Consider the following 13,049-nt stretch of genomic DNA (forward strand, 5'->3'; position numbering starts at 1 on the left):
GAAAATCCCAAGAAATCTATGACAAAGCTACTTGAACTAATAAATTCAGCAAAGTGGCGGGATATAAGATTAATGTGCAAAAATCAGTAGTATTTCTATACACTAGTAATGAGCAAATCAAGGGGGCAATTAAAAAATTCCATTCAGAATAGCAACTAAAAGAATCAAGTGTCTAGGAATAAAAGGTTGTAAAGAACCTGTACACAGAAAACTACAAAACAAAACACTGCTAAAAGAAATCAAAGAAGACCTAAATAGATGAAAAGAATTCCATGTTCATGGATAGGAAGGCTAATGTTGTTAAGATGTCAATTCTACCTAAATTGGTCTACAGATTCGACACAATACCAATCAAAATTCCAACAACATACTTTGCAGACTTAGAAAAGTTATCAAATTTATTTGGAAGGGAAAGGGGCCTCAGATAGCCAAAGACATCCTAAAAAAGAATGATGAAGTGGGATGACTTATACTTCCTGACTTTAAAGCTTATTATAAAGCCACGGTGGTCAAAATAGCATGGTACTGGCACAAAGATAGACATATTGATCAATGGAATCAAATTGAGAGTTCAGAAATAGACCCTCAGATCTGTGGTCAATTGATTTTTGACAAAGCCCCCAAATCCACTGAACTGGGACAGAATAGTCTCTTCAATAAATGGTGCTGGGAGAACTGGTTATCCATAATCAAAAGAATGAAAGAGGACCCTTACTTCACTCCTTATACAAAAATTAACTCAGAGTGTTATCAAAGACCCAAATATAAGAGCCGCTACCGTAAAACTCCTAGAAGAAAATATAGGGAAACATCTTTAAGACCTAGTGATAGGAGGTAGCTTCTTAGACCTTACACCCAGAGCATAAGCAATGAAAGAAAAAAATAGATAAATGGCAACTCCTCAGGACTGAACACTTTTGTGCCTCAAGGGTCTTTGTCAAAAGGGTGAAAAAGAAGGCAATTTAATGGGAGAAAATATTTGGTAGCCATAGATCTGATAAGGGTTTGATATCTAGTATATATAAAGAAATCCTACAACTCAACAATAAAAGGACAAACAACCCAATTATAAAATGGGCAAAAGATATGAATAGACAGTTCTCCAAATAGAAAATACAAATAGCTAAAAAGCACATGAAAAGATGTTCATCTTCATTAGTTACTAGGGAAATGCAAATCAAAACCACAATGAGCTATCATCTCACACCTGTAAGAATGGCCACTATTAAACAATCAGGGAACTACAAGTGTTGGATAGGATGTGGAGAAATATTAACACTTACTCACTGCTGGTGGGGATGTAAAATGGTACAGCCACTGTGGAAGACAGTTTGGCAGTTCCTCAAAAAATGAAATACTGTGTTGCCCTATGACCCGGCAATTCTGCTACTCAGTATATACCCAGAAGATCTGAAAGCATGGACACGAACAGACATTTGCACACCAATGTTCATAGTGGCGTTATTCACAATTGCTAAAAGATTGAAGCAGTCCAATTGTCTATCAGCAGGTGAGTGGATAAACAGAATGTGGTATATACATACGATAGAATATTTCTGCAGCAGTAAGAAGGAATGAGGTCCTGAAGCATGCAACAACATGGATGAACCTTGAGGACATAATGCTGAGTGAAATAAGTCGGATGCAAAAGGACAGATATTGTATGATTTCACTAATATGAACTAAGTAAAATGTGTAAACTCAGAGTCTTAAAACCTAGAATATAGGGTACCTAAAAGTAGACAGAAGGTAGAGAAGAAGAAGCGGTTACCTAATAAGTACAGAATTTTTCATGCAGTTAAACTTAAATGTTTGGAAATTGATAGAGGTAAGTGTAGCTCGTTATTGGCATTGTAAGTAATAGTGCTGTATTATAAGTGAATTTTGTTGAAATGGGTTGTTTAGAGTCGTGTATGTTACCAATTAACACTACAAGTATAAATAAGTTCTTGCATGAACTAGTGCAAATGTATGACACATGTACAAAGAGTTAATAATAGAGTGGTATATGGGGGAAAATTACATATTGCAAGCTACAGACTATGGTTAACAGTAATACCTTAATATTCTTTCATAAATAGTAGCAGGTGAACCACACCAATACTAGGGATCAGTAATTGGGGGGTGGGGGGTGGATAAGGGATATGGGGTGTGTTCTGGGTTTTCTTTTATTGTGTCTTTCTGATGTTTTTCTTTTTGGAGCAGTGAAAATGGTTTAAAATTGAGTGCGATGATTGTACAACTAGGTGATGATACTGTGAGACATTGTATATTTTGGATGGAATTTATGGTATGTGAATATATCTCAATAAAATCTACAGATTCAAAAAAAAATTGCTCCCTAGCCTTATAGAATTCTACAGCATATCAGACAGCACATATCAGCCTTGTATAAATCCACATGATTGTGAGATTGTGAGTGTCCACTGTAGTAAAGAACTAAGCACATTATAATTTATTTTAGAGGTATATGATAAAGATGATGGGAAATATAGACATGTCCTATGAACATATGGTCCCCTGCATACTCATGCATAAATATGTATTTGGGACATATATTGCCAAATACAGTAAAGCCTTAGGCTCAAATGGATGGAGATACATAGAAACTAGAGGGTCTTCTGAACTAATTAATGCTGAAGATTGAGAAGAATATTTTTAAAACCCAGCCTTGTTTGTTTCCTTATCTGTGTCAGTAAATGATTTCACTGGGATAGAGACATGCACAGCATGCTGGGGAAGCATTAAGGAGGGGTCCCTAGCCCAGAGGGATTAAAAAGTTTTCCTGGAGATGACCACCTGTGTCAAACCTTCAGTGATGAGCAGGAGTTTAGCCAGATAAAGAAAGAAGGGAAAACACCAATCCATCTCAAACCCTAACAAAAAATTAAAAGAGCAGGGGACAGTTCCTAACTCATTCTACAATGCCAACATTATCCTGATCTCAAAGCCAGAAAAGCACAAGAAAAGAAAATTAAAGACCAATATCTCTTATGAATAGATAGAAGCAAAAATCCTCAACAAAATACTGGAAACTGAATCCAACAGCATATTAAAAGGATTATAAACCATGATTAAGTGTCATTTGTACCAGGAATACAAGGGTGGTTCAACACACAAAAATCAATTAATGTAATACACCAGATTAATAGAATGAACGAACAAACTACATAGTCATCTCACTTGACACAGAAAAAGGATTTGACAAAATCCAACACCCTTTTATGATTTAAAAAAAAAAAAAACTCAGAAAATTAGGAATATATGGGAGCTTCCTTAACATTATAAAGGGCATTTATGAAAAAGCCACAGCTAACATCATAGTCAATTGTAAAAGACTTAAATCTTTCCCCCTAAAATTAAAAACAAGACAAAAAAGTGTCCACTTTTACCACTGCTATTCAACATTATACTGGAAGTACTATCCAGAGCAATAAGGCAAGTAAAAGAAATAAAAGGCATCCAAATGGAAAGGAAGAATTAAAAGATGATCCTATTATCTAGAAAATCCCAAAAAATCCTCAAGAAAACTTCTAGAACTAATAAATGGATTTAGCAAAATCAGTCATGTTTCTATACACCAGCAATAAACAACCCAAAAAGAAAATCAAGAAAACAATTCCATTGACAATTAGGAATAAATTTAACCAAGGAGGTGAAAGAGATGTATACTAAAAATTATAAAACATTGCTGAAAGAAATTAAAGAAGACCTAAATAAATGGAAAATCATCCTGTGTTCGTGGATTGGAGGACTTAGTATTAAGATATTGATTTCCAGAAGTGATCTACAGAATCAGTGTAATCCTTGTGAAAATTTAAGCAGCCTTTTTTTTTAAGAAATGGGAAAAGCCATTCCCCAATTCATATGGAATTGCAAGGGGACCCAGATCACCAAAGCAATACTGAAAATAATAAAGTTGGAGGACTCATGCTTCCTGGTTTCAAATTGTACTACAAAACTACAGTAATCAAAATGCTGTGGTACTGTCATAAAGATAGACATGTAGGCCAATGGAATAGAATTAAGAGCCAGAAATAAGGACACGTAATTACGACCAATTGATTTTCGACAAAGGTTCTTTCATGGAGAAAGAACAGTCTCCTCAACAAATGGTACTGGAAAAACTGGATTTCCACATTTAAAAGAATGACATTGATCCCCTATCTTACAACATATACAGAAAATTAACTCAAAATGGATCAATGACCTAAATTTAAGAGCTAAAACTATACAAATCTTAGAAGAAAATACAGGGGGAAATCTCCATGATCATGGATTTGGCAATGGATTCTTAGATATGATACCTAAAAGCACAAGTAACACATTGTTAAAGCCATGTGAATCACACTCCCCTTTATCCAGTGTATGGATAGATGAGTTGAGAAATGGAGGAAAAAAAAAAAAAAAACTAAAGGAAAAATAGGGCAGGGGGAACAATTTGGGCGTTCTGTTTTTACTCTTAACTTTTTATTCTTACTTTCGCTTTTTTCTGGTACAAGGAAAATGTTTTTTAAAAAAAAGTAGATCAACTATATGATGGCAATGTGATCAATGGATTATATACTTTGGATGATTGTATGATATGTGAATAAATCTTAATTAAAAAAATAAATAAAATTTAAAAAAAGCACAAGCAATGAAAGAAAAAATATTCTGTACATTTGTGCATCAAAGACAACCTACAGAATGGGAGAAAATAGTTGCAAGTCATATATCTGATAAGGGTTTAATATCCAGAATATATAAAGAACTACAATGCAACAACAACAACAACAAAAAACAATCCAGTTGAAAAATGGGCAAAGGACTTGAACAGACATTTCCCCAAAAAAGATATACAAATGGCCAATAAACACATGAAAAGATGCTCAGTATCATTAGCCATTAGGGGAATTCAAATCAAACTCACAATGAGATTCCACTTCATACTAACTAGAATGGCTTTTATAAAAAATAATAATAAAAAAAATAACGTGTTAAACACTTGGGAACAATGCGGAGAATTTGAACCCTCGTTCATTGTCAGTGGGAATATAAATGGTGTGTCCACTGCAAAACAATTTGGGTGGTTCCTTAAAAAGTTAAACATAGAATTACCATATGACCCAGTAATTCCACTTCTAGATATATAGCAAGAGAATTGAAAATGGAAACTCAGATACTTGTACATCAGTGTTCATAGCAGCATTATTCACAGTAGCCAAAAGGTAAAAACCACCTAATATTCGTCAACAGATGAATGGACAAACAAAATGTGGCATATACATACAATGGAATATTACTCAGTTAAAAAGGAATGAAGTTTATGCTAAGTGAAATAAGCCAGACCCAAAAGGACAAATATTGTATGATTCCACTTATATGAAATATCTAGAATAGGTCAAGTCAGAGTCAGAAAGTGAGATAAGAGGTTACCAGGGACTGGAGTAAAGGAGAAATAGGGAGTACAGATTTCCATTTGGGGTGATGGAAAAGATTGGGTAATGGATGGTAGTGATGGTAGCACAGCATTTGTAAAATTAATCAATGCCACTTACTTTTACACTTAAAAATGGATAAAATGGCAAATTTTGTGTTTTATATGTATGTTACTCCAATAAAATTTAGAAAGGAAGGAAGAATATTCCAGACAGAATAGCATAAATAAATGCTAGGAGGCATAAAATAACTTGGGGTATGCAAACAGTTTGGTATTGCTGGTGAAAAAAACACAGGTTAGTGGGTTGTGTTTACAGGCTTAGCTTTAGGCTGTTGTCATGGAAGAGTCATTCAAGTGTTTTGAACAGGGAGTGACCTGTTCACATTGTATTTCAAAACCTTAACCTTAATGACTTTTGCATCCTATAACTTCTGCACTTCTATCCTAGTCAGTGTGGTCATTTAGAAGACAGTTGAAATAGTTAAGGCAAGAAGTAGTGAAGATCTGAACTAGAGCACTGGTAATAGGGATGGAGGAAAGAAAATGGCCCCAGAAATATATAGGGGGTAAAACAGACAGGACTTGGAAATCGACGATAGATAGGAAGATAGAGAGAAAGAGAGAGAGAGAGGTGTCAGGCTTGTTAATATGTTGAACAACACAGGGAGTTAGTGTGTTTTCTTCTTGAGTCTTGGAAAGGGAATAGACACATTGAGAGTCAAGAGAACAAGAGACAAGAGGGTTACAAGAGTTGGGGGCAGGGGGAATGTTCCATAGCCATGAGAAGCAGACAAATGCATGTATGTCTCTGTCTTACCTCCCTACCGACCATACTAGTGGTCTTCAAATTTCTTTTTTTTTTTTTTTATCCTTTTATTTTTTTTTTTTTCATGTTTACTGAGATTGTTCAGATACCATACAATTATCCAAAGATCCAAAGTGTACAATCACTTGCCCCTGGGAACCCTCATACAGCTGTGCATCCATCACACTTAATTTTTGTTCAGTTTTTAGAAACTTTTCATTACTCCAGACAAGAAATAAAGTGAAAGATGAAAAAAGAAAAAAAGAAAAGGAAACTCTAATCCTCCCCTATCCCTAACCAATCCCCCTCAATTGTTGACTCATAGTATTGGTATAGTATATTTGTTACTGTTTATGAAAAAATGTTGAAATACTACTAACTGTAGTATATAGTTTGTAATAGGTATATAGTTCTTCCCTATATGCCCCTCTATTATTAACTTCTAATTGTATTGTCATACATTCGTTCTGGTTCATGGAAGCGATTTCTAGTATTTGTACAGTTGATCATGGACATTGCCCACCATAGGATTCAGTTTTATACATTCCCGTCTTTTGACCTCCAACTTTCCTTCTGGTGATATATATGACTCTGAGCTTCCCCTATCCACCTCATTCACACACCATTCGACGCTGTAAGTTATTCTCACATCTTGCTACCAACACCCCTGTTCATTTCCAGACATTTAAGTTCATCCTAATTGAACATTCTGCTCATACTAAGCAACCACTCCTCATTCTTAAGCCTCGTCCTATATCTTGGTACCTTAAATTTCATGTCTATGAGTTTACATATTATAATTAGTTCCTATCAGTGAGACCCTGAATTGTCCTAATGTGTCTGGCTTATTTCACTCAGTATATTGCCCTCGAGGTTTTGTCATCAACCCATTTTTTTTAAATATGGTTTTGTTCACTCACCATACATTCCATCCCAAGTAAATAATCGATGGTTTTCTGCATGGTCATACATTTATGTGTTCACCACCTTCACCACTATCTATATAAGAGCATCTACATTTCTTCCACAAGGCTGGAGGGAGAGTCAAAGAAGGTAGAGAGGCAAAAGAAAGAGGAAAAAAAAATGACAGCTAGGAAGCAGCAAAAGGAAAAATAACCTTAAATCAAAGTAGAATAAAGAATCAGACAATACCACCAATGTCAAGTGTCTAACATGCCTCCCCTATCCCCCTCTCTTATCTGCATTCACCTTGGTATATCATCTTTGTTACATTAAAGGAAGCATAATACAATGATTCTATTAGTTACAGTCTCTAGTTTATGCTGATTGCATCCCTCCCCCAATGCCTCCCCATTTTTAACACCTTGCAAGGTTGACATTTGCTTGTTCTCCCTCGTAAAAGAACATATTTGTATATTTTATCACAATTGTTGAATACTCTAGATTTCACCAAGTTACACAGTCCCAGTCGTTATCTTTCCTCCTTTCTTGTGGTGTCTCACATGCTCCCCACCTTCCTCTCTCAACCGTTCAAATTTCTTTTTAAAGTCATGGAAGGAACCCTTTACCCAAAAAAAATTTTGCTATGTAAAATCCAGGATAAAGCAGCTAAAACACAGGTGGAAGGACCGAGGCACTTCTGTAGAGCTCCTAGGACTCTAGACAAGTTTGAACAGAGGTGTTTTAGAATTAAGTACAACTGAAATTACCCTGACCTCCACCATCACCAAAAAGTTGCTATCAGAGGTTCTACAGCTCAGGGGATCAGAGAGTAGTGATATCTGCCTCATATTATGGCAGTGCATTTGCTTTAGAAAAGGTTTGTTCTTGAGGCACATTTGAACCTAAGGAAGGTAAAATTAATGAGGTACAGTGAACCACTTTGATCAATCTTAATTATCTTACCCCATCAGGAAGAGTAACAGGCAAAAGTGGGGGGAATACCAGCCTGGGAATCTAGTCATCTGAAGTCTGGTCCTGGCTCTGCCACTTGTTAGCCACATGACCTTGGGCATATCCCTGAACCTCATCTGCCTTAGTTTCCTTGCCTAGTAAATGAGGACTGGGTGATGTCTGAGGTCCTTGCCAGCTCTAAAATTCTATTAATACAATATAGCCAGCCTTTTGGAAAAAGACTTGATTGAAGAACCCGTCTCAGAGATTAGTGCCTGCTTGTGAGAAATGACCTTAACGTTCCATGGGAGGAATAGAGGTGAAGCAGCCTGTGGTATTTATAAACCTGTCTTCATCGCTCTGTGGCTGGACAGAGAACACTTTTACAGTCAGTTTTTAGTGGGAATTTTCCACTATCTTTCGGGATTTGATTTTGGCCATTTGAACAGTGATAATGAGTAAGTCCCTCTGACTAGCTAGAATTGCACATGTAAGAAGCAAAAGTAAGAGCTGAATTTTTTGTTTTTAATTCTTTTTTGCTTTCTTTTTACTTTTCATTTTGAAATACTTTCAAACCTACAGGACAGTTAAAAAATTTATACTAACCCCATACAGAGAACTCCAAGTTACCTCCATCCCCCCACCCCACTCCTAGAGACACAGATCCACCAATTTTAACATTTTGCCACCTTTGCAATATCATTATATCTGTCTAGCCATCTATCCATCTCTTTGTCTGTCTCATTGCCTGTCTATTCTATCTTCCTTTTTCTGAACACTTGAGAGTAGGTTATATGCGTTATGCTCTTTGAACACTTAATACTGCTATGTAGATTTCTTAAGAACAAAGATATTCACTTTTGTAACCACCGTAAGTGCAGTTATCAAGTTCAAGAAATTTAACATTGATATGAAGTTTACAATCTATATTCCAATTTTTTGTATGTCCCAATAATGTCCTTTTGAGGCTTTTTCTCCTCTCTTGTAAGATCCATTCCAGGATCATGTATTGCATTTAATTGTCATTGTCTCTTTAGTTGTTTTTTCTTTTTTCCTTTCTTTCTTTTTTTAATTGTGGGAATATATATACACACATACATACATACACACACACACAACATAAACTTTCCCATCTCAACCACTTCCAAGCATACCATTCAATGGGATTAATCACATCACAATATTGTGGTACCCTCACCACCTTCCATTAAAGACTTTCCCATCTCTCCAAACAGAAACCCTAGACCCATTATGTATTAACTCCCCATTTCCCCTTACCCCCACCACTGGCAACCTGCATTCTAATTTCTGTCTCTGTGAGCTTGCATATTCTCTTGCAATTGTCTTTGTAATTACCTTGGGGCTTCAATTTAACATCCTAAGTCTGTAACAATCTCATTTGCTTTGGTACCAACTTCAATAGTATATACAAACTATGTTTCTGTATCCCTGTGTTCCCCCACCTTTATGTAGTTCTCACAGATTAAATGTGTACACTTTATTAGTCTAAAACCACTGATTTACAGTTACATTTTTCTACATTTGCCTTTTAGATTCTGTAGGAAGTAAAAAGTGGTGGTACAAATACAATAATGCTGACATTTATATTTACCCATGTCATTACCCTCACTGGAGATCTTTATTTCTTCTTGCATCTTTAATCTCTTACCTGTTGTCCTTCCCTTTCAACCTGCAGAACTCTCTTTAGTATCTCCTGTAGGATTGAGTCTAGTAGTGACAAACTCCCTCCCCTTTTGTTTATTTGGGAATGTCTTAATTGCTCCCTCATTTTTGGTTGGTAAATTTTTACTTTCACCACTTTAAATATGTCATCCCACTGCCTTCTTTCCTCCACAGGTTGCCACAAGAAATCGGCATTTAATCTTATTGAGGCTCCCTTGTACGTGGCACGTTGCTTCTCTCTTGAGACTTTCAGAATTCTCTCTTTCTCTTTGGCATTCAACAGTTTGATTATAACATGGTACAGTGTGGGTCTTTTTTTAAAAGTTTTTGTTTTGTATGTCCCACGTCTGATCCTCCTCATTGGTTTCTATTTAATCTCCATTGCTTGGGCCATCATTTCCTGTTTCTTTGTTATATTTTATAATCTTTTGATGAAACCTGGACATTTTGATATTTTATTGTTATCGCTGGAATTTAGACTCTGAGGTGTCTGTTCCTTAGCTTATATCCAGTTAGTGTTATGGCTGAGTTTTCCTTTAATGTCAGGAGCTAATGAAACAAAAAATAAGGAAAAAAAGAGAATACCTTTCCCAGTCTTTGCACATTGACCTGTGTAAGTGCTCTCCTTCAAAGGTTATCTGTGCAATGAGTTTAGAGAATAGCTCCAAGCCAAAGCATATAGGGAGTTCCCTGATCCTTTCTATGCATGTGTCTTGTCTTGAACATGCCTCCTATGGCCCTAGGAACACCTCTGTTTACAGGGATACAAATGTCCCCTCTTGTCTAGGAAACTGTTTTCTCATGGTCCCAGATACTGCACTGTATGTCCTACAACCAGCAATCCCTTGCCCCAGATAGCCACAACTTGACTGCTCTCCCTCAGCGTTCTGTCAGAAAGTTCTGTGAACTGGGCAAGTTCATGGTTGGCAAGCCTGAAATAAGTGTCCTGGTTCAGTCTCTCAGGCTGCCACTGGAGAGACTGGGCCAGACATACATGCTCCCAGTATGTACACACGGGTTACTCTGCTCCCTCAAACCAGGAACAGGACCCATACTGGGAACCTGGGCCAGCTCCTCACTGAGTCAGTGAAGGAATGGGGAGGAGAGGCAGTGTAGATACAAGGTAATCCTACCAGTTTTTTTTGTTTGTTTGTTTGTTTGTTTGTTATTTTTTTATTAGAGCAGTTGTACGTTTACAAAAAAAATCATGCAGAAAGTACAGAATTCCTGTATACACCCCTCACACACACATGGTTTTCCCTATTATTAACATTTTGCATCAGTGTAGTACTTTCGTCACAATTAATGAAACAGTATTATTGTAATCATGCTAGTAACTTTAGCCCAATGTTTACATTGGGTTTCATACTTTGTGTTGTGTGGGTTTGTGTGGGGGTGTGTGTGTGTCATGACTTATATACAACTTAAAATTTCCTTTTTATCCCTTTTCAAAACTACGATTCAGTGGTATTAATCACATTCAGAAAGTTGTGCCTCCATCACCATCATCCATTGCCACAACTTTTCTATCACCCTAAATAGAAACTCTGTACCAATTAAACATTAATTCCTCATTCCTCTCCCCTGCCAGCCCCTGGTAACCTGTATTTTAGTTTCTGATTCTATGAATTTGCATATTCTGCTTATTTCGTATAAATGAGCTCATGCAGTTCTTGTCCTTTTATCTGGCTTATTTCACTCAACATGATGTCTTTAAGGTTCATCCATGTTGTATATATCCGATCTTTATTCCTTTATATGTTCTATAGACATACTGCATTTTGTTTATCCAGTTGTCTGTTGATGGGCACCTTGAATTGCTTCCATCTTTTGGCAGTTATGAATAATGCCCCTATGAACATTGGTGTGCTAATATCTGTTTGAGTCCCTGTTTTCAATTCTTTGGGGTATAAACCTAGAAGTAGGATTAATATATCGTATGTTGATTTAATTATTTGCTTAACTTTCTGATGGACCACCAAACTGTCTTCCACAATGGCTCCACCATTTTACATTCCCACCAACAATAAACAAGTGTCCCTAGTTCTCCATATCCTCTCCACACTTATTTTCCGTTTTCTTAATAATAGCTATTCTAATGAGTGTGAGATGGTCTCTCATTTTCATTTTGATTTGCACTTCCCTGATGGAATGATGTTGAGCATCTTTAGACATCTTAATTTAATAGCAACATTTGTAGTATTTTACTGTTAACCTTGAAAATGACTATTATTTTGAGGTAGATTTTAGAAATTGGGTTAGAGAAGTGGCCTTTATCCTTTATTTTACTAGGAATTTTAGTTTAATATAGGTGTTAATTTTACAGCAACCTCTAAGAGATCATGAAATTTTTCTTCTTTGAAACATTAAAATGAAAAATTATATTAAGAGATTTCCTAATACTCCTACTCAGGGTTTAATCTAGAGTCTGACGCTTTAAGTACTATTAGCTAAAAACAGAAAAATTCAAGAAGGGCTGATAATTAAAGAAGGTAATGTGGTGGGTGATTTAGTCATTATATAGGGAAGTTAGCAATGGCTATGAAAGTGGACTATAAATCTATTCATGAACACAGAAACTCTTTAGAGAATCTCGGTCATAGTTTTGCGGTAGAAAAGGTATTATGCTTTTACTTGATGACTGAATGTTTCTTTATCTTAAATTCTTGATTGGATTTCATTTTAAATAATTATATCACTGTTGCCATAATTATTCCTCTTTCTAATAATCCACCCGTGTTCCTTTTTTTTACAGAATTCCCATCAGATTACTCTGTATATGCAAACCATTAAAATTATTTAAACAGTGGCCTGAAGGTTTATTTGCTTTTAGTTCTTCCTCCTGCATTCTTCTTTTTTTTTCCTTTAAAAAAATTTTTTTTTTCAATTAGAGAAGTTGTAAGTTTTCAGAAAAATTGTTCAGGAAATACAGAGTTTCCATATTACTGCTCCCCTGCCCCCCCCCCCCATGCACAGTTTTCCCTATTATTAACACTGCTTTAGTATGGTGCCTTTGTTACAGTTTAACTGATATTATAATTATACTATTAACTACAGTCCATAGTTTATATTACAGTTCACTGTGTTTGTTGTATAATGCTATGATTTTTCTGTTGTTTTTTTTTTTTTTAATTTTTATTCTAGTAGCATATATTCAACCTAAAATTTCCCCCTTTTAACTGCATTTAAATATATAATATGGTCATGTTCATTGCAATCACAGTGTTGTACTACCATCACCACCATCCATTACCAAAACCTCTCCCTCACCCCAAACAAAAACTT

General features: G+C 35.8%; 1 protein-coding gene across 4 annotated transcripts in view; it reads left to right on the top strand.

The window, feature by feature from the left end:
- Positions 1-13,049, top strand: part of ATPAF1 (ATP synthase mitochondrial F1 complex assembly factor 1) — a 53,446-nt gene that overhangs the window by 31,825 nt on the left and 8,572 nt on the right. The window contains exon 9 of one of the 4 annotated variants that reach the window (XM_037827307.1): positions 1,508-1,564. The exons of the other annotated variants lie outside the window; for them this stretch is intronic. Within the exon in view, the coding sequence (XP_037683235.1) occupies positions 1,508-1,522 (15 nt within the window). The 3' untranslated portion in view covers positions 1,523-1,564. Of the gene's footprint in view, positions 1-1,507; positions 1,565-13,049 lie in introns of those variants that run through there. 4 annotated transcript variants of the gene reach the window in all.

The sequence above is a fragment of the Choloepus didactylus genome, chromosome 2 (genome assembly GCF_015220235.1).
Source record: "Choloepus didactylus isolate mChoDid1 chromosome 2, mChoDid1.pri, whole genome shotgun sequence".
In the NCBI taxonomy this organism is placed as follows: domain Eukaryota; kingdom Metazoa; phylum Chordata; class Mammalia; order Pilosa; family Megalonychidae; genus Choloepus; species Choloepus didactylus.